This window comes from Temnothorax nylanderi, unplaced genomic scaffold, assembly GCF_030848795.1.
Source record: "Temnothorax nylanderi isolate EJ_2023f unplaced genomic scaffold, tnyl_v1.0 TNYL_tig0293_pilon, whole genome shotgun sequence".
Lineage (NCBI taxonomy): Eukaryota > Metazoa > Arthropoda > Insecta > Hymenoptera > Formicidae > Temnothorax > Temnothorax nylanderi.
In genome coordinates, this window is record NW_027249355.1 from 159,602 (window position 1) to 177,925 (window position 18,324).

Sequence of the window (18,324 nt, forward strand, 5' to 3'; positions counted from 1 at the left end):
CAAAGTAACACTTGTAATACGTAATAAGATACAATAAGATATACATAAGATATAATGTATGTATCGCAGACAGGATATAATTGGTTTATATGACGCAGGATACAGTAGAACAGAAATTACGCAAATAACTGGATACAACAGGAAAACCGTTTACTCATGGATAAGGAAGTATGAAGAAAGAGGATCACAGAATTTACGAGATCATTAGAAAAATAAGACGTCCAAAAAAACAACACTTGAACGAGATCAAGAAATTGTTGAAGCTATCGATGAACATCCTTTCGAAGAAGCTGCAACAGCTTTACACAACAGAAATTTAAATATTTCTGAAAATATGATCAGACGTCGTTTACATGCCGCTGGTGTTCATTTACGTCCCGCAGCAAAAAAATTGAATTGAAGCTAGAACATTAAAATCGAAGAATCCAATTTGCAACAGAGTACTTGAACTTGCGTCAAGAAAAGTAGAACAAAATAGTTTGGATGGATGAGAAAGTGTTTTCATCCGCACAAGATGGACAATATCTCGTTTGGCGACCTCGTGGAGAACGTTTAAATTCAAATTACGTCCTCCCAAAAGGATATAGCGGAAGAATTATGGCAGGATTTTGGGGAAGCATGACTTCGAGTGGACTAATGGATCTTGTAGAAATAACACCAAGAATGAACGTCGAAGAATACGTGGCAATTCTAGAAAACACATTAAAACCAAGCATTAGACGTATTTATCCAGAAGAACAATATCCGGTTGTGAAAATAGTGCAAGATAATAGCGCCGTTCACACTTCAAGATTAGTTTAAAGATGGTTCGACGCAAACCCGGATATCCAACAAATGCCATATGGCCGGCAAAGTCTCCAGACTTAAATCTATGAATAGAAAATGTTTGGACTGATATGAAACCGTCGTGGATATCTGGCTCAACAACGAGAGAAGCCCTGAGGACCATGTGCGTCAAGTCTGGAATGAATTATCTTTGTAGCCAAATTACAACAAAAAATTCGGTCAGCTTAATGAAAAGCCGCAATAAGTTTTAAATAACAAAGGATATTAATCCATGTTTTAATCCATTTTCTGAAACAAAGTAAGAATTAAAATTAATAATAATATTAAATAATATTTATACTTTTGTAATTGTAATTTTCAAAAATAATTATATTACTTACTAATACATTGTATTTGTATTTTTTTTATATGCGATCCACATCACATGAAGCCAATTCCTCAGTCTCCCAAAACTGTCACTTGTAATTTCTAAAAATAAGAATTAAGATTATTAATAAATATTTTTAATTTTTTTGTTTTTTTATTTTTATTCCATATAAATTTAGAAGATACTATACTTGCTTAGTATGGTATCCAATATCCTTCCTTATTTATAACTAATTGCAGCCGTCTTCTCATTGAACTAACCAAATTTTCTGTGTAATTTGGCTGCAAAGATAATTCATTCCAGACTTGATGCACATAGTCTTTTAGTGCTTCTCTCGTTCTTAACTGGCCAGATATCCACGACGTTTTCATTTGAGCCCAAACATTTTCTATTGGATTTAAGTCTGGAGATTTTGCCGGCCATGGAATTTGTTGAATATCCGGGTTTGCGTCGAACCATCTTTGAACTAATCTTGAAGTGTGAACGGCGCTATTATCTTGCACTATTTTCACAACCGGATATTGTTCTTCTGGATAAATACGTCTAATGCTCGGTTTTAATGTGTTTTCTAGAATTGCCACGTATTCTTCGGCGTTCATTCTTGGTGTTATTTCTACAAGATCCATTAGTCCACTCGAAGTCATGCTTCCCCAAAATCCTGCCGTAATTCTTCCGCTATATCCTTTTGGAAGAACGTATTTTGGATTTAAACGTTCTCCACGAGGTCGCCAAACAAGATATCGTCCATCTTCTGCGGATGAAAACACTTTCTCATCCATCCAAACTACTTTGTTCCACTCTTCTTGAGGTAAGTTCAAGTATTCTGTTGCAAATTGGATTCTTTGATTTCGATGTTCTGGCTTTAATTCAATTTTTTTCGCTGCGGGACGTGAATGAACACCAGCAGCATGTAAACGGCGTCTGATCGTACTTTCAGAAATATTTACATTCCTGTCGTGTAAAACTGTTGCAGCTGCTTCGAAAGGATGCTCATCGACAGCTTCAACAATTTCTTGATCTTGTTCAGGTGTTGTATTTTTTGGACGTCTATTATTTTTCCGATGATCTCGTAAATTCTGTACTCCTCCTTCTTCATGCTTCCTTATCCATGAGTAAACGGTTTTCCTGTTGTATCCAGTTATTTGCGTAATTTCTGTTCTACTGTATCCTGCGTCATATAAACCAATTATATCCTGTCTGCGATACATACATTATATCTTATGTATATCTTATTGTATCTTATTACGTATTACAAGTGTTACTTTGTCATAATAAATTAAGTATATATATATATGTAATAACACTCATTTATTATCTTTATGTAAATTTCCTTTGTTTGATGTTATTTTATTTATGACATTATTATGAAAATGTTTTAACATTTTATCGATTTCATATAAGTATAAAAAATTATTGAAATATAAGATATTTTTATTTATTTAAAATTATTTATAGATAATAAATTATTACTGATGATTATAAACATTACTTGCATTAATTAATATACAGTTCGTAAGATATCGAGATAGACTGACTGGTGGTATAATGCCAAGTTTTCCGGGTTTAAAGACGGAGTCTGCATAGAAGTTAAAAATGTAGCTCCAGCTGAATAAATGTGCACTTACCACGAATGTATTGCATGTTCTATTCTTTTTAAATATAATTTTTTATTTATTCAACATTTAACTTCTAGTCCAGTTACACTAATGGGTTGATGTGGCGGGAAACATGTTTCGCAAGACACAATATTTCCTTTTTTTTACGATACGAGAGAAAAGTATGAAAAAAGAGAAATCTATATAATTTGGGAAATTAAACGTTTATCAATACTTATATATTATTTATAAATAAAAAGGTATTTACAAGGTTTTGAAAAAATACATTTATTTCAGCTCTAATTGTAACTTCAATATTACAACTTAATATTGTCACTTCAATATTACCATGTAAAATTTATTAACATATGTAATTTATACAATTGAGAATTTAATTGACTATACCGGCAATGATTATAATCGCGGTAACGATTATAATCGTCGTGACAAATCGTCACCGAGTTTCGACCAAGGATTCTGGTCATTCTAAAGTTGATGCAATTTTAGATGCTTATAATATAAGCATCTTAATTAAATAATTACATTTATTGCGAAAAATATTACCTCTGCCAAGATAATATTTTTCGCAATAAATTTAATTATTTAATTAAGATGCTTATATTATAAGCATCTAAAATTGTATCAACTTTAGAATGACCAGAATTCTTGGTCGAAACTCGGTGACGATTTGTCACGACGATTATAATCGTTACCACGATTATAATCATTGCCGGTGTAGTTCAATTAAATTCTCAATTGTGTTAATTATTGACTGGCGAAGTAAATGTTACTTATTCGATATGTAATTCATTTTCCTAATCGCTAATATCTGTTTCTTGTTTCTTATATTTTTGATTCTGCAAATTCTTTGGCAGCTTCTGAAACAAAATCAATCATAGAAGAATATTATAAATAAAGAAGTAAGTATATTATAAATAAAGAATATTATAAATGAATTGAGAGAGACCAGCATCCATTTTCCTAAACAAGTATTTGTCTTGCGACTTACCTGATGGACACGTCTTAAGAGGACAATATTGGTAACTGCTTTTCCTTGCCTTTTCTTTACTGGCTTTATAACGCTCAAGGAACTCTTTGGTAGCTTAATTCTGAAACAAAATCAGCCTCTGTCACATCGCAATACCGCATCAGCGTCCATTCGATAGAAAAATCCTGTCAGTTTACATATTGCTTGTTTCGGAGCTGAGTTCATAACGTGATTTATTTATTAATTCAATAATTTATTTATTTATTTTATCATTAAATATTAATTAATTTATGTATTAATAATTTAATGATAGAATAAATAAATAAATTATTGAATTAATAAATAAATCACGTTATGAACTCAGCTCCCGAGCAAGCAATCTGTAAACTGATATGATTTTTTAGTGAATTAATTAATTAATTAATTAATCAAATTAGAATCAAAGCCATACGGTCCAAGGTTAGATCTTTGATAGCTTTATATTAATTTCTGTGTGAAACACAGCTATCGTTGGAACATTAATTAATTATTAGTAAATGAATTATTAAATTAATAAATAAATCACGTTATGAACTCAGCTCCCGAACAACCAATCTGTAAACTGATATGATTTTTGAATGAATAAATAAATAAATTAATTAATTTTTAATTAATTAATGATTTAATTAATTATTTAATTCATTCATTCATTCGTTCATAAATAGTATTGTGCCAGCGACAATATTATTTGCACCGATAGACTTACCAATATATTTGGAATCTGTATTTCCTGCATTCTGCAAAAGCACAAACAGTATTATATGATTGAAATAAATTAAAAATATATCTTGTCACTTTGCATATTTATTTCAAACTTACGTCGTGTCAAAATATGTGCGCCAAAAGACAGCTGGGGACAGCGTTGCCGTTTCTCGATTAGTCACGATGCACGAATAGTTAGAAAGTTGCACGCGTTTTGAATGCGTTCCAAAATGCATCAACTTTAGTGGACCAGGCATTAATGACGTTGAGTGTACGACAAGCGCGTGAGACGGCGGCATAGCGAGTTACACATGTGCGGCGAATGTATAATAACGTACAGAATCAACGAGAAACAAGTTTTTGCAATTTCTATATACGTAAGTAGATAAAATAAACTAAAATAATAGCTAGTAAGTTTTATATAAACTTGGCTTCTTATCTCAGTGTCTTTTTTTATAACTAATAGTAGCACAAGTTGCAAATCTAACCTTACTTTTCTTCTCATTGTTACACAACAAATTATTGTTATTGTTGTTACACCATTATATTATATTTAATATTATATTTATTATTATATGTGTTTGTAGTTTTTGTTGCTGTATATATCCTGCTTTCATACTACTGACCGGTATTTTTGCAAGAAACTCTAGTGCGACGTAAGGTGCCCACACCGATATCAAGCAAGTCTGGTGGAAGCCTGCATTGAGCACACACGTGTTTACATCATTGCTTCTTACGTTGAGTATAAAAAATTATATATATTTGTTGTTTTGTATTCTTAATTGTTGTTCCGTCCTTCACATTTTCGAATTTTGCTAAATAACACATAAAATCGTTACTGACTAAGAAAAAAAACAAGATATCCTGCTTTCAAAAGATAAAACATGAACAACAGAAAGAGAACGAAAAAAGATATAAGTTTAATCACGGATAGACATTATAGCAGATTGATAGAAACTGAAAAAAAGAAATGTTGCAATGAAATATTCTCATCTTTAACTGATACTTCAATTGAAGACAATAATAATTTCACTGACGCAGATGAATCATCTAATAAAATATTAATAAGCACCGATATATATATAGAGAGAGAGAGAGTGAAACTTTTGCAAATGATACAGCAGTCACATCAGACTTTGTTGAAAACTGTTCAGTTACTCACCGTAATGAAGATATACATTCAAATATAGAACTTGATAAATCGGAAAATCTTTTGTCTGATACTTTAATAGCGTTTTTCACTGGCAGAGCTGATGCGCATTCAGTGCACATTAAAGCCGTCGTACACAAACCAACGTAAAGTGTATGTTTAATATAAACGGGTTAAATCATGAAATCGTCAATATTCTTTATTGCACTATTTGGCAAAATATGTACTGGGTATTTTATCAGTCGAAATATTTGCATTTTACTTTAAATATTAGAGATTAAATCAGTGTACAACGGCTTTAATGTGCACTGAGTGCGCACCAGTTCTGCCAGTGAAAAACGCTATAAAATTAAAACTCTTTCTAAGAAATTGGGCTACAAAAAATCAAATCACAAACTCTTCATTATCAGAATTATTATGTGGATAAAAGAATCATCAATGTTTTGATACATTATGTTGTGATCCAAGAACATTACTTAAAACACCTTTGCAATATGAAATAAAAACTGTTGTACCAGGGATATATGTATATGCATTTTGGATTACGTAATGGTATAAAAAATACAATAGAAGAATATACTTTATCATCAACTTGTATCGAAGTAGCTATTAATGTAGATGGACTTCCACTCAGTAAATCTTCAAATAGCTTATTTTGGCCAATTTTGGGATCTATTGTACCCCATGGAAAGGTTTTCATTATTGGAGTTTATCATGGTGATGAGAAACCAAAAAATGTTAATGATTTTTTACATGATTTTGTTGAAGAAACTGTAGAATTATACGCAAGTGGAATTTTTATTAATAATTTTCTATATCAGTTTAAAATTAAATATTTTGTATGTGATACCCCCTTTTTTTTTTTTTTTTTTTTTTTTTGACGAGGGAGAAATCGCTGGATACCCCCTTCTGCGGGGCAAGGAGGGCGGTTATGCGGGAGTTGCACCCGCTAAAACTCCCCCGGGATACCCTATCGACGCTATGCAGGGAGGCCCCGGGACAAACAAGATCTCAACCATGGGCCTCCCCGCGTCCTGCCATCTCGGCAAACCCCATAACCGAAGCTAATTTGTGGTGGATGGATGCACCAGTCCATCCACCACCCCCCCCCCTTGCCCAGGGGTGCCACTGTTAGGCGGCGTGCGAGCGGGTGGTAATCCCCGACCACCCGCCCGCCCCCTGGGGCGGGGGGGAGGGGGGAACCATAGCAAGGCGGTGGTCCCCCCTCCCCCCGCGCCTTCTTTTGAAGGCAGGCGGCGCCAGGACTCCGGGGCGAACCCTAGAGCCCCGCCCCCGCCCGTACCCCCGCGGCGCGAGTGGAGCGCACAGTGGCGGAGACCCCGTGGGGACCCCGCCCAAGCCCCACCCGCGCCGCTTTTCTCTGTTTGAGCCGGCCGAGCCCCCGCCCCCCCCCCCCGGATACCCCCGGCCCCCACGCCACGGGCGGACAGGGCTTTGCATCATGCAACCATTCCCCGCCCGCGAGCCAATAGGACCAGGGCACCGGAGAAGCGAAGCCCCGGCGTAACCCCATCCCTTCCTTATTCTCTGTTTAAGCCAGCCGACACCCCGCCCCCCGGATACCACGGCCCCCGCGCCCACAGGCGGACAGGGCTTTGCACCATGCAACCATTCCCCGCCCGCGAGCCGATAGGACCAGGGCACCGGAGAAGCGAAGCCCCGGTGTAGCCCCATCCCCTCCTTAGCTCGTTATCGAGCTTCGGGGGAGGGAAGGGGAGGGCGGAGTCTCCACAGCGGAGATCCTCATCCCCCTCCCCCCCATGCCTCCTTCTCCATTCGACGCCAGCTCTTTCAGCGGCCAGAACGAGAGACGAGAGAGGACGCCCTCGTCGGAGGACGCCGCCCCCGCCCCCGCTCCGTTGTCGTTCTCCTATTACTTTCTCCCCCCCTATTCTAAGGGGGGGATTACCATTTTCCCTTTGACGACGGCTAAGTCGCACTGCCAGCGGCGTATCTTCGTCGCTGTCGCTTTCCTCCTCTATTGGGGAAAGGACTATGCCCTCCCTTATTCTCTCATCCGCCTCCTTCCGGGACATAACCTGGCCGCAGAAGGAGGCGAATGCCTGCCATCTTTCCCCTCCCCCGGGCTCCACTGCGGCAGCAATGATAGCCGAGGGGGAGAGGTCCTGTCCCACCGCCTCCCGGAGGGCACGGCGCAGCTCCTCCCATGCCGGGCAGAACTCGAGTGTGTGCTGCGCCGTGTCCGCCCCCTCCGGACAGTGGTGGCACCCTGTGGTGCGCTCCTTTCCAATGCGGCACAAGTACTCACCGAAGCACCCATGCCCAGTGAGCACCTGCGCCGCACGGAAGCTTATTCCGCGTCCCCTGCGGTCCGCCCATTCGCGTAGAACGGGCCGCACGGCCGTTCGGACCCTCTCTCCGCCGGGAACCCTGGGATCGTCCAGGTATTCCTCCCAACGGCGGAAGAGGGCCTCTTTGGCTTGTAGCTTCAGCGCGGCCCTCGCTCGCTCGGGAACGCCGGCAGCCCCGTGTGCGTCCCTCATGGCCTTTGTCCGCCAATACACTTCGGCTTGAGACTCGGCCAATAGGACCACCGGCGGAATTTCCGCGAGGGTCGTTGCCGCCGTATGGGAAACGGTCCGATACGTGCGGGCGGCTCTGCTGGCAATTATGCGTTGCGTCGCATTCAGCTTTTTCCTGAGGCGGTCGTTTGTCGCCGCTTCTGCCGCCCACACCGGTGCTCCGTAAAGGAGCATGGAGTGGACGGTTGCCACATACAGGCGGCGCACATGCCCGCTGGGCCCCCCGATATTCGGGAGCAGCCTGGTGAGGTTATTGGCCGCAGCCTTCACCTCTGGCACTTTGCGGGCAATGTGCTCGCTGAAGCTACCGTTCTCCGCGAGCCACAGCCCGAGGTACTTCAGGCTGCGCTCAATGGGGACGCGGATCCCCTCCACGGTGAGACCGAGCTCTCGTGGAGGCGCTTCCCGCAGAGCCCGCCCGGCCCCGGCAGACACCACACTGTACCCCCTGGCGGGTCGACCCGGTCTACCCGTCAGGACCCTACGCGGCCTGCCAGGGCCGCGCCGTAGCCGGTTAAAAAACCAACAGGCCTGGGTCTGTTGTGGGGCCACCCTGAGGCCCAGTCTCCCGATAGAGCGCACCACACAGGCCGTAGCCACATTGGCCAGCCCCAGTGTCTCCTGCCATCCCCCCCCGCTGACCACCATGTAGATATCGTCGGCATATCCTGTCAGGTAGCAGCCAGCGGGAAGGGCGGTCCTCAGGATCGCATCGTAGGCGATGATCCACAGAAGTGGGCCCAACACCCCTGTGGAACACCGCACTCCATTAGCCTGACCCTGAGGATCCCATCCCGATCCACGTACAGCAGGCCTCTGTCTCGGAATTAATCCTCGACCAGTCTGATTATATAGGGGGGAACGCCGAAGTATCTCAGCGCCCGCCCTATCACCGGCCATGGGAGGGAGTTGAAGGCATTTTTTATGTCATAGCCCACACCCAGGGCCACTCCTCCCTCTCTTACTATGGCCTCCGTGCGGGCGACGGCGCTAAGGATAGCGTCTATCGTGGATCTACCCGCACGGAAGCCATACTGGTCCTCGCTGAGATTAATTCCTCCCTCCCGAGACAGATGCCGGACGAGGCGCTCGGCGATGATCCGCTCCAGGATCTTTCCGGCCTCGTCCAGCAGGCATATAGGCCTGTACGCGGACGGGTCGCCCGGCGGCTTGCCGGGCTTGGGCAGAAGCACCAGGCTGGCCCTTTTCCATATCTTTGGGAACCGACCGGTCTTGAAGCATTGCGTAAAAACTTTACGCATCCGATTGGTCAGTCCCCCGGCGGCCAGGGTCCACGCCCTGCCCGGGACACCGTCAGGCCCGGGTGCTTTATTTCTCCCGACCCTGCGGAGGGCCCTCGCCACTTCCTCCTCGGTGACCCCCATTTCTTCGCTCCATTCTTGGGCAGGGACTTCTGGAAATCCAGTCGCCCCGCCCAAGTCGGCAGGGAATAGGGTGTCCACCACCCTGCCGACGAAATGGGGGTCTAATGACTCCGTTAGCGGGGGCGCCCGAGCCCTCAGCTTGTTGAGGACTATCTTGTATGGGCGCCCCCACGGATCTTCGTCGAGGACTCCTTGGCCGCCTTGATTGCTCGGGAGAGGTCTTGACGGGCGGAACGCCAAGCCTCCCCCGCCTCTTCCTCGTCGAGGGATCCGCGTCTACCTGCGCGGGCCCTCATCCACCTCCTCTTGGTGGAGTTTGCGACTCTTCTGAGGTTCGCGATCTCACTGCTCCACCAGTATACCGTGCGCCTTGGTGGATTATTTTTGAGGCGAGGCATGGAGACATCGCATGCACGCTCCATTAAGAGTCGCAGGTCCTCCGCCTCAGCGTCAACGTCCACCGGCGCATCGGTTCCCTCCTGTGCATCGCCCTGGTCCTCTCCCCACGTCATGGCCAGGATCGATGCGATGAACAGGTCTGAATTGACCTGCTTGAGGGCCCATCTCCTTCTCGAGTTCGCCTTATCCCGGCGGCGGTCCATCTCAACCAGGGAGGTGATCCCAACGCGCATCCGGATCAGCTGATGATCGGACAGCGTCTCGTTGTCCGAAACCACCCCCCAGCCATTTATACATCGCGCAGCGGCGGGAGTTGCCCAGGTGACGTCGATCACCGATGAGCCCCGTCGCCGCACGCATGTTCTGGCCCTGCCTACGTTAACCAGACATAGGCCAATATCCGCCGCACAGGCTTCCAGCGTTCTGCCCCTCGCGTTAACGACCGGGGACCCCCACAACGCGGATTTCGCGTTGAAGTCCCCGGCCACGACGACCCGGCCAGGTCCACTCTGGCTGCGCATTCTCTCTACGCACAGCTCCACCTCTTCCAGGAACTGCTCGAACCTGGCCAGGTCCCATCTTGGAGGGGCATAAACGCTCACGAAGGAGACGGACCCCCATGTCGCCGCCACATAACCCACGCCAGCCTCAACGCGAGTGCATGGCGGGGACTGCGGTAGCGCGTTCCAATATATTGCGGCGGAGCCATCCACATCTGATATCCAGCAAGGGTGATTGGCTGGTATCATGTACGGCTCCGACACCAACCCCAAACCACACCCGCGCTCGGCCATCGTCTGCAAGAACAGATCCTGGGCCGCGCGGGCGTGGTTGAGGTTTATTTGAAGGACTTCTAGGGACATTGCGAAGCCGTGTCCCCGAGGTCCTCTGCCTCCATCGGCTCTACTTCAGCGGCACCTTGTGTTGGTGCCGCCTTGTGTTGGGAAGCGGGGTCCGTCCACCCTACGGACCCTTCACCTGTTGCCCATTCGCCAATTTTTGACGCTTCGTTGACCGGGCTATCCGCCCTGGTCATATTAGCGTCCTCGTCCGTCTTTTTCGTCGCTTTTGCGACTTTGTCAGCCCCTGCCTTTATCTGTAGCGGTTTAGAGGTTGATTTTTTCTCCTTGGGCAGAGCTTTCCTCTCTCCACCCTTTTTAAGGGAGTCTATCGTTGTTTTCGGTAGCTCTACCTTTGCGACCTCCGTTATCCGTGGGGTTTTCTTGGGTTTTTCCCCACTGGGTACAGGCTTAGGATTCGGGCCTATGGTTCCCTTGCCTGTTTCATTTGTATGGGGTGTGGGGCCTGACTTAGCGTCACCAGTGCCAGGTTTTCCCCCACCCTTCGTCTTGGAGGCAGCCTCTTTCTGGCTTTTGCCTCCTTCTCCTTTGCCCTTTTTGCAGGCCTTCCCCCCCATCCGGTGGTTCGCTGGAAGGCCTGCTTCGGCGCAGATGACGCAATGCGCCGGGGCCTGACACGTGGCGGCCTGGTGACCGCTCTGTCCGCACCTATAGCACAGACCAGAGCGGTCATTTGGGCTCCTGCACACCGCTCTCGTGTGGCCCATGGCCATACAGCGGTAACATTGTAGGGGCCGTTTCTGGAGGACCTCCAGTTTGGCCCTTGACCACCCCACGTCAACCTTTTCCACCTCGGTGAAACTATTTATCGATTCCAAGGGGAGGGTTGCTATCGCCGTATACAGGCCATTGGGGATCCTTCTCAGGGGGCCCACCTTAATCGCCATTGGAGAGACCTCTCCAATGGATGCCAGCGTTTCCATAATATCCGCTTCTGTTACGGAACTGTCCATGTTTGCTAGCCTTAGCTCAAAAGTGAGTACCGGCCTCGAAACACGGATGCCCTTCTTTCCGGAGAGCACCTCCGCCATTTTGGTGGCTAATGCGTCCGCTTTTTCCCTACTGTTGGGACCAGTCACCTCAAAACTCATAGCCGAGGTGGCCGTGCGCCTAACATTAAGCGCTTTATCTATACCGAGATCCGACAGTTTAATCTTTCGTCGGGTCTCGGTTATCGTCTCCGCGTATTTTTCCTCGGGACAGGTTAGTACTACGACTGCTGTCCTGGGGATTCTACGTTTCTTGGCTGTTGCTGTTGCTCCCGCGGCAGAGGCGGAAGTGGCTGGCCGATTGGCGGCCTTGTTCCCCCCCCGTTCCCTGTCGGAGCAGCCTCCTTCCTCCGCGGCGAATCGCTTTTTCTCGCCGTCTGTTGTTTTCTGGTGGGCATTTTCTCCTTGCCTCCCTTTTCCCTTCCCCTCCTCACCACCGTGGACCATTCGTCCTGTGGTTTGGTAGGGGCCGCAAGGGGGGGTTTTGTCGCTGGCTTCGTGACTTCCTTCTTTTCTCCTTCCTTTGAGGAGTTCGGGATAGCGGCTGTCATCTTCGTCATTTTGGTGGCAGCAGCTTTCTTCTCCACCTTTTTATTGCTGTTCTTACCCACAGCCTTGTTTGAGACAGCTTGTTCCTCCGTTGTTTTTGGAGGATCGGCCCTTGCCTCAGCCTCCGCTAGGGGATGTTTCCCAGACACCGCCTTCAGGAATTTCTCCACCTTTTGCGAGAGGGATTGAGAGAGAGCCTCGAACCTCTCCTCCATAGCATCCTTTCTTCCCTCCTTTCCGTCCACGGCGTTCGTCGCAACAGCCGGTGGTACCGAGGGCAATATTTCCCTCGACACCCCCAACAGGGGCGGCCTGTGGACTGCGGGCATACCATCTCGGTTGATCCCCTCCAAGATCTCAATTCGGCGTTTCTCCGCCGCTTCCTCCTCCGTCTCGTCATCCATCCTCTCCAAGATCGGCTCCGATCCAACAATTGTCTCTTCGTCTTCCTCGGAGTCATCTACGATGTACGACGTGTTCTTCTTTCTTCTTTTCCTCCCGATGAGATTGGGGGAGGAGGGCGCACCATCCATCCGCCGCTGGGAGAGAGAAAGCACCTGTTGCTGCAGGGCTCCCATCTGTTGCTGCAGACGGTCCGATTGCTCCCTCAACCGGGTGTTCTCTTCCTTGAGAGTACGGAGATTCTCAATTTCCTGTTGCTGGGAAGTGAGTCTTCTCCGTAGTTCCTCCATTTCAGCGTCTCGGTTTGCCCCAATCACGGGATCGCCGAGACGAAGCGCGAGGTGATTCGCAGCGGCAGATATCGTTGCCGCGACGCTCACCAGTTCCTTCTTAAATGTACCCTTAAGATTTTCACTTTTGCTCACCACCTTGTCCAGGTTACGGATTTTCTCCAAAATAATTCCCGGCATATCCAGGGTGGGGGTACCATTGAGCGATTCCATTTCCTCTCTTTCCCTTAATCTTCTATTTCTAGATAGGTTTGCGGGAACAGAGGGATCCTTTATGTCCTGGATCATCTTCTTAGTCTCCTCCAGCTTCTTGTTACAGGCCAGCACCTTCTTGATGGCGCCTATTCCTGTGGAGACAGGTCGTCCAGGCCTTCCCGATCCCTTTCCTCCTTGGATCCTTTTGATCTCATCTTCAGTGAGGCCTGGATCTACCTCCTCTCCTTCGATCACCATGACCTCATCGGAGTCATTTCCATCCTCGATCTTCTCAGAGGGGAAACCCCTCGTCGTGTCGTCGTTTTCGTCTTCGTCACTAGGCATCAATCCGTGCCTTTCCCTGAAGTCCGATCGCGCGTTACGTGCTGATCTGGACCTCGATCTCGTCCTTGTTTTGCTTCGTGTGTCTCGTGAGTCTAGAGAGGCGGCGCGTGAGCGCGTTTTCTCCGAGTCAGAGCACCCTCTGCTGCGCCTATCCTTGACAGACCGCGGTGCTGGTCTGCTTGGAGGCCTGAGATCCCCTTCGCTAGTATCCCTAGTGGCACTAGTGCCCGCTTCTTGACTGTACCCGGTCAGGATAGTCATTTCTCCTCCCCTCTCCCCCTCTTGGTCCGTTTGGAGTGTGTTTGAAGTTGATTGTTGCATGGTATATAATGTTTCCTAGACCCCCCGCGGCTCCGTCTGCCAGGGCATGCCCTCACCGACCGGCCCTGAGAAGGACCGGCCGGGCCCCGAGTTCCCCCGGGGGACAGACTATACCTATGCCCCAGGAATAATCATCTGGGGCAGGTTCCAGCCCCTTACTCACCCGTGGGCGCAGCCCATCTAGGGGCAAGCGCACCGCGGGCTTTCGGGGGTCCCCCGCCTCCGACAACGGGGGCACCGCGGGGGGCGCCGCCACGCACGGGAACAAAGATCTCCCGCCGTTCAGGACTTAGGAGGCCGCAACCCCTCCACCGTCCTTCCCGACGGGAGACCGGCATACATTCCTGGGTCACCGGCTGAGGTGGCCTCCGCACCGGTGACCCTTGTAACACACGTTGACGGGCTTTGGGTAGGGAGGGCCCCCACCATACTCCTCCCGCGCGCTAGGCCGACGGGGCAGATCCGGCCGAGCAAACCTCGATCCCGGATCCCTCCCCATCACAGGGGCGGATCTGGCCGAGCCATGCTCGATCCCAGTCCCCCCCTGCTGCCACCCGCGAGAGGACAGGGCACAGGGACCCCCCCAGTTGGAGCGGTCGTCCGCCAGCGTGCCTCTCTTCGTGCCGTCAGTCATACATCCGACGGCATGACCCGCCGGCCCCTTGGAATACGTCCAAGCGGCCCGACGGGTCTCCCACCCAGGTCGCCCCGGCCCCGACCTCGGATTACGTCCGAGCGGCCCGGGACGACCCTTCGTGCCAGCACCAAGGGTCCGCGACCCCGGTGCTCCAGCCGCCGGTCGACGCCAACCGAAGGGATCCGACCATCCCCCCCTCCCCCGCGGGCTAAGCGAAAGGACCGGCCGAGCTACTCAGCTCGGCCACGGTCCCCGCCGCCCGCGAGGACAGGGGTACATGGACCCTCCGGCAGACGCCCCCGACGGCTGCTCCGCACACCACCGGCCTCCTTGCCGGGGAGCGCCGGACCCCGTTGTACCCTTCACTCCCAGCGAACCGGGAGGAGGGTACGGTGTGCTCTTGGACCCTGTACCTCCCCACCGGGCCCTCCCTTCGGTAAAACCGAAGGTACTGCCCTAGTGGATCGTTGATACAAGGAGCCCTCTCACCACGACAAGGTGGCACACCACGAGAGAGGTATGTGATACCCCTGCAAAATCATATATTCTTCAATGTAGAGGACATACTGGGTATTTTAGTTGCACGAAATGTACAGTTGAAGGTATTTACAGGCAAAGAAGAATTTGTTTTCCGGAAATAAATGCATCTAAACGTACAGACAAAGATTTTAGAATGCATACTGACGATTCTTACCATTTATCATATACTTCACTTGATAAAATTCCTGATCTTGATTTTGTACGTGATTTTGTACTCGATCCCATGCATTTAGTATTTTTGGGTATCATACGTAAATTGATTTATTTATGGTTAAATGGAGATACAGGATGTCGTTTATCACATCATGACATAGAAAAAATTTCAAATGAACTTGAAAAGTTAAGACGTTACACGCCCAGAGAATTTGTTCGTAAACCGCGCTCATTGAAATATGCAAAACTATGGAAAGCTACTGAATATCGTCAGATACTTTTATATACTGGTCCAATAGTTTTGAAATCTGTTTTATCAAAAGATGCTTACAAGCATTTTCTAAGCTTGCATGTAGCTATCAGAATATTAAGTAAGGAAGACACGAAAAATGCACATGCAGAATATTCCAAAAAATTACTGGAACATTTTGTTAAGTCTTTTATGAAATTATATGGAAAACATCATGTATCGCATAATGTGCATGGCTTGATTCACCTTGTTGAGGATGTCAAAAGTTTTGGTACTTTAGATAATTTCAGTGCCTTCAAATTTGAGAATTTTATGCAAGTACTAAAACGATTAGTAAGAAAAAATGATAAGCCCTTACAACAATTATTTCGACGATACCATGAAGCACAACATGTAACAATTGAAAAAAACACAATAAGTAAGAAGCTTCATCCTATAAAAGTTACACGTCATTACAATGCTCTTTTATTACCTCTAACATGTAATCCACAATATACAGCAGCTGAATGTATCTACTTTAGATTAGATGCTAATAATATCGCAAATGATTGTTGTGGATTAAAAGATAATACTATATTACTAATGACTAATATAGCACACTTTACTGAAACCACAGAATTAATGATAATGGGTTACGAATTTGAGTGCAAACAAAATTTTTACAATGTACCATGTGATTCATCTCTTCTTCATATATATAAAGTATCTAAAAAATCTAACTTGAAAATGTGGCCTTTGTCTGCTGTTAATTTAAAATCCGTACAAAATTACCTTTCTTAAAAAAAAAGGTAAAGAAAGGCGCCAAGTACACGTATAGTAGTGTATATGTTGTTACCTCGAAAAAAAAAAGTGGTAGTATTATACCTCGAAAAAACCTAAGTAACAAGTGGTAGACGTACTCTTTGTATCTCGAAAAATCTCGAAAAAATCTAAGCAGTAGTATCTTTATTTCCAAAAAATTATAACCCAAGTGATACACATCACAAAATTATGTTACCTTATATCAAAGAAGAGTCGCGCTTCAAGTGATCTATTACAATTACAAAAAAGAAATGATATCTCTTTAAATTACAGCGCCAATTACAGAGAGAACATATATATTGCCTCAAAAAATAATTGTTGCATTACTTTGAAAAATCTTTACATGGTGTCAATTAGAAAAAGAATGTATGATAACAATTTTATAAGATTAAAAAATTTTATTTAAATTTAACAAGGGAATACAAGATATTTAAATACAAAGTTTACATGTGTATTTTTTAGTGGTCACAAAGAATTACAGAGGAACAGTACAAAATAAAAATATTTTATTAAAATATTTAATCCAACGAGGGAATACAAGGTATTTAAATACAAAGTTTATATATGTATTTTTCAATAGAATAAAAGATTTAATCACAAAGAATTACAGAGATAGTACAAAATAAAAATATTTTATTAAAATACATAAATTTTTCTTGTAAAAAAACTTGGCGCTGCTAGACCTCGAAATTTTAAATAAATAAATAAACTTATCCTATATTTAATTATAAGCCGCATTATTCGCCGTCGTCACGCACACCCATATCACTCGCTCGCACATACACACCACGCTGATAATCATTTTGTTACTCCCGTCGCATTCTTCTATGAATTATTTTTATTTATTGTTTATTTATTTTATAAATTTCGAGGTCTAGCAGCGCAAAGTTTTTTTACAAGAAAAATTTATGTATTTTAATAAAATATTTTTATCTTGTACTATCTCTGTAATTCTTTGTGATTAAATCTTTTATTCTATTGAAAAATACATATATAAACTTTGTATTTAAATACCTTGTATTCCCTCGTTGGATTAAATATTTTAATAAAATATTTTTATTTTGTACTGTTCCTCTGTAATTCTTTGTGACCACTAAAAAATACACATGTAAACTTTGTATTTAAATATCTTGTATTCCCTTGTTAAATTTAAATGAAATTTTTTAATCTTATAAAATTGTTATCATACATTCTTTTTCTAATTGACACCATGTAAAGATTTTTCAAAGTAATGCAACAATTATTTTTTGAGGCAATATATATGTTCTCTCTGTAATTGGCGCTGTAATTTAAAGAGATATTATTTCTTTTTTGTAATTGTAATAGATCACTTGAAGCGCGACTCTTCTTTGATATAAGGTAACATAATTTTGTGATGTGTATCACTTGGGTTATAATTTTTTGGAAATAAAGATACTACTGCTTAGATTTTTTCGAGATTTTTCGAGATACAAAGAGTACGTCTACCACTTGTTACTTAGGTTTTTTTGAGGTATAATACTACCACTTTCTTTTTTTTTCGAGGTAACAACATATACACTACTATACGTGTACTTGGCGCCTTTCTTTACCTTTTTTTTTAAGAAAGGTAATTTTGTACGGATATCACGGCTTTTTGTAGTATTACGCATTTTATAAACAGTATGTACAGGGTAAAGCTATTTGGAGGTATTATACTACCACTTTGTTTTTTTCGAGGTAACAACATAATACATATACACTACTATGCGTGTACTTGGCGCCTTTTTTACCTTTTTTTTAAAAAAGGTAATTTTGTACGAATATCACGCCTTTTTGTAGTGTTACGCATCTTAATCTTATAAACAATATATCTTATAATCTTATAAACAGTATGTACAAGGTGTGAAGCTAAAGGTGTTACGGACTATTATTTCTAAAGGAAACAACAAATTAATATTTTGCTTAGTTTTTTAAAAATAATAATCTGTAACCTTTTTAGTTGTACACCTTGTTAATGCTATACATATGTATATCACAGAAAAAAATTACTACTTAA

General features: G+C 44.7%; 1 protein-coding gene and 1 long non-coding RNA gene across 2 annotated transcripts; both read right to left on the reverse strand.

Moving 5' to 3' along the window:
• Positions 1–3,403: 3,403 nt before the first annotated feature.
• LOC139780711 (uncharacterized) lies at positions 3,404–4,746 on the reverse strand. Its single transcript, XR_011720312.1, has 4 exons — positions 4,595–4,746; positions 4,482–4,512; positions 3,758–3,857; positions 3,404–3,626 (listed from the first exon to the last, which is right to left on the reverse strand). It is a non-coding gene; the product is annotated as an uncharacterized lncRNA (long non-coding RNA).
• A 4,979-nt stretch (positions 4,747–9,725) lies between these two features.
• Positions 9,726–10,769, reverse strand: LOC139780707 (uncharacterized). The gene has a single exon (XM_071719439.1). It carries the CDS (start codon positions 10,767–10,769, stop codon positions 9,726–9,728), a length of 1,044 nt encoding a protein of 347 aa, XP_071575540.1.
• Positions 10,770–18,324: the final 7,555 nt, after the last annotated feature.

Bases quoted from the DNA above. Each gene is read 5' to 3' on its own strand.
- LOC139780707 (XM_071719439.1), bottom strand. From the start codon at position 10,769: ATGGCCGAGCGCGGGTGTGGTTTGGGGTTGGTGTCGGAGCCGTACATG.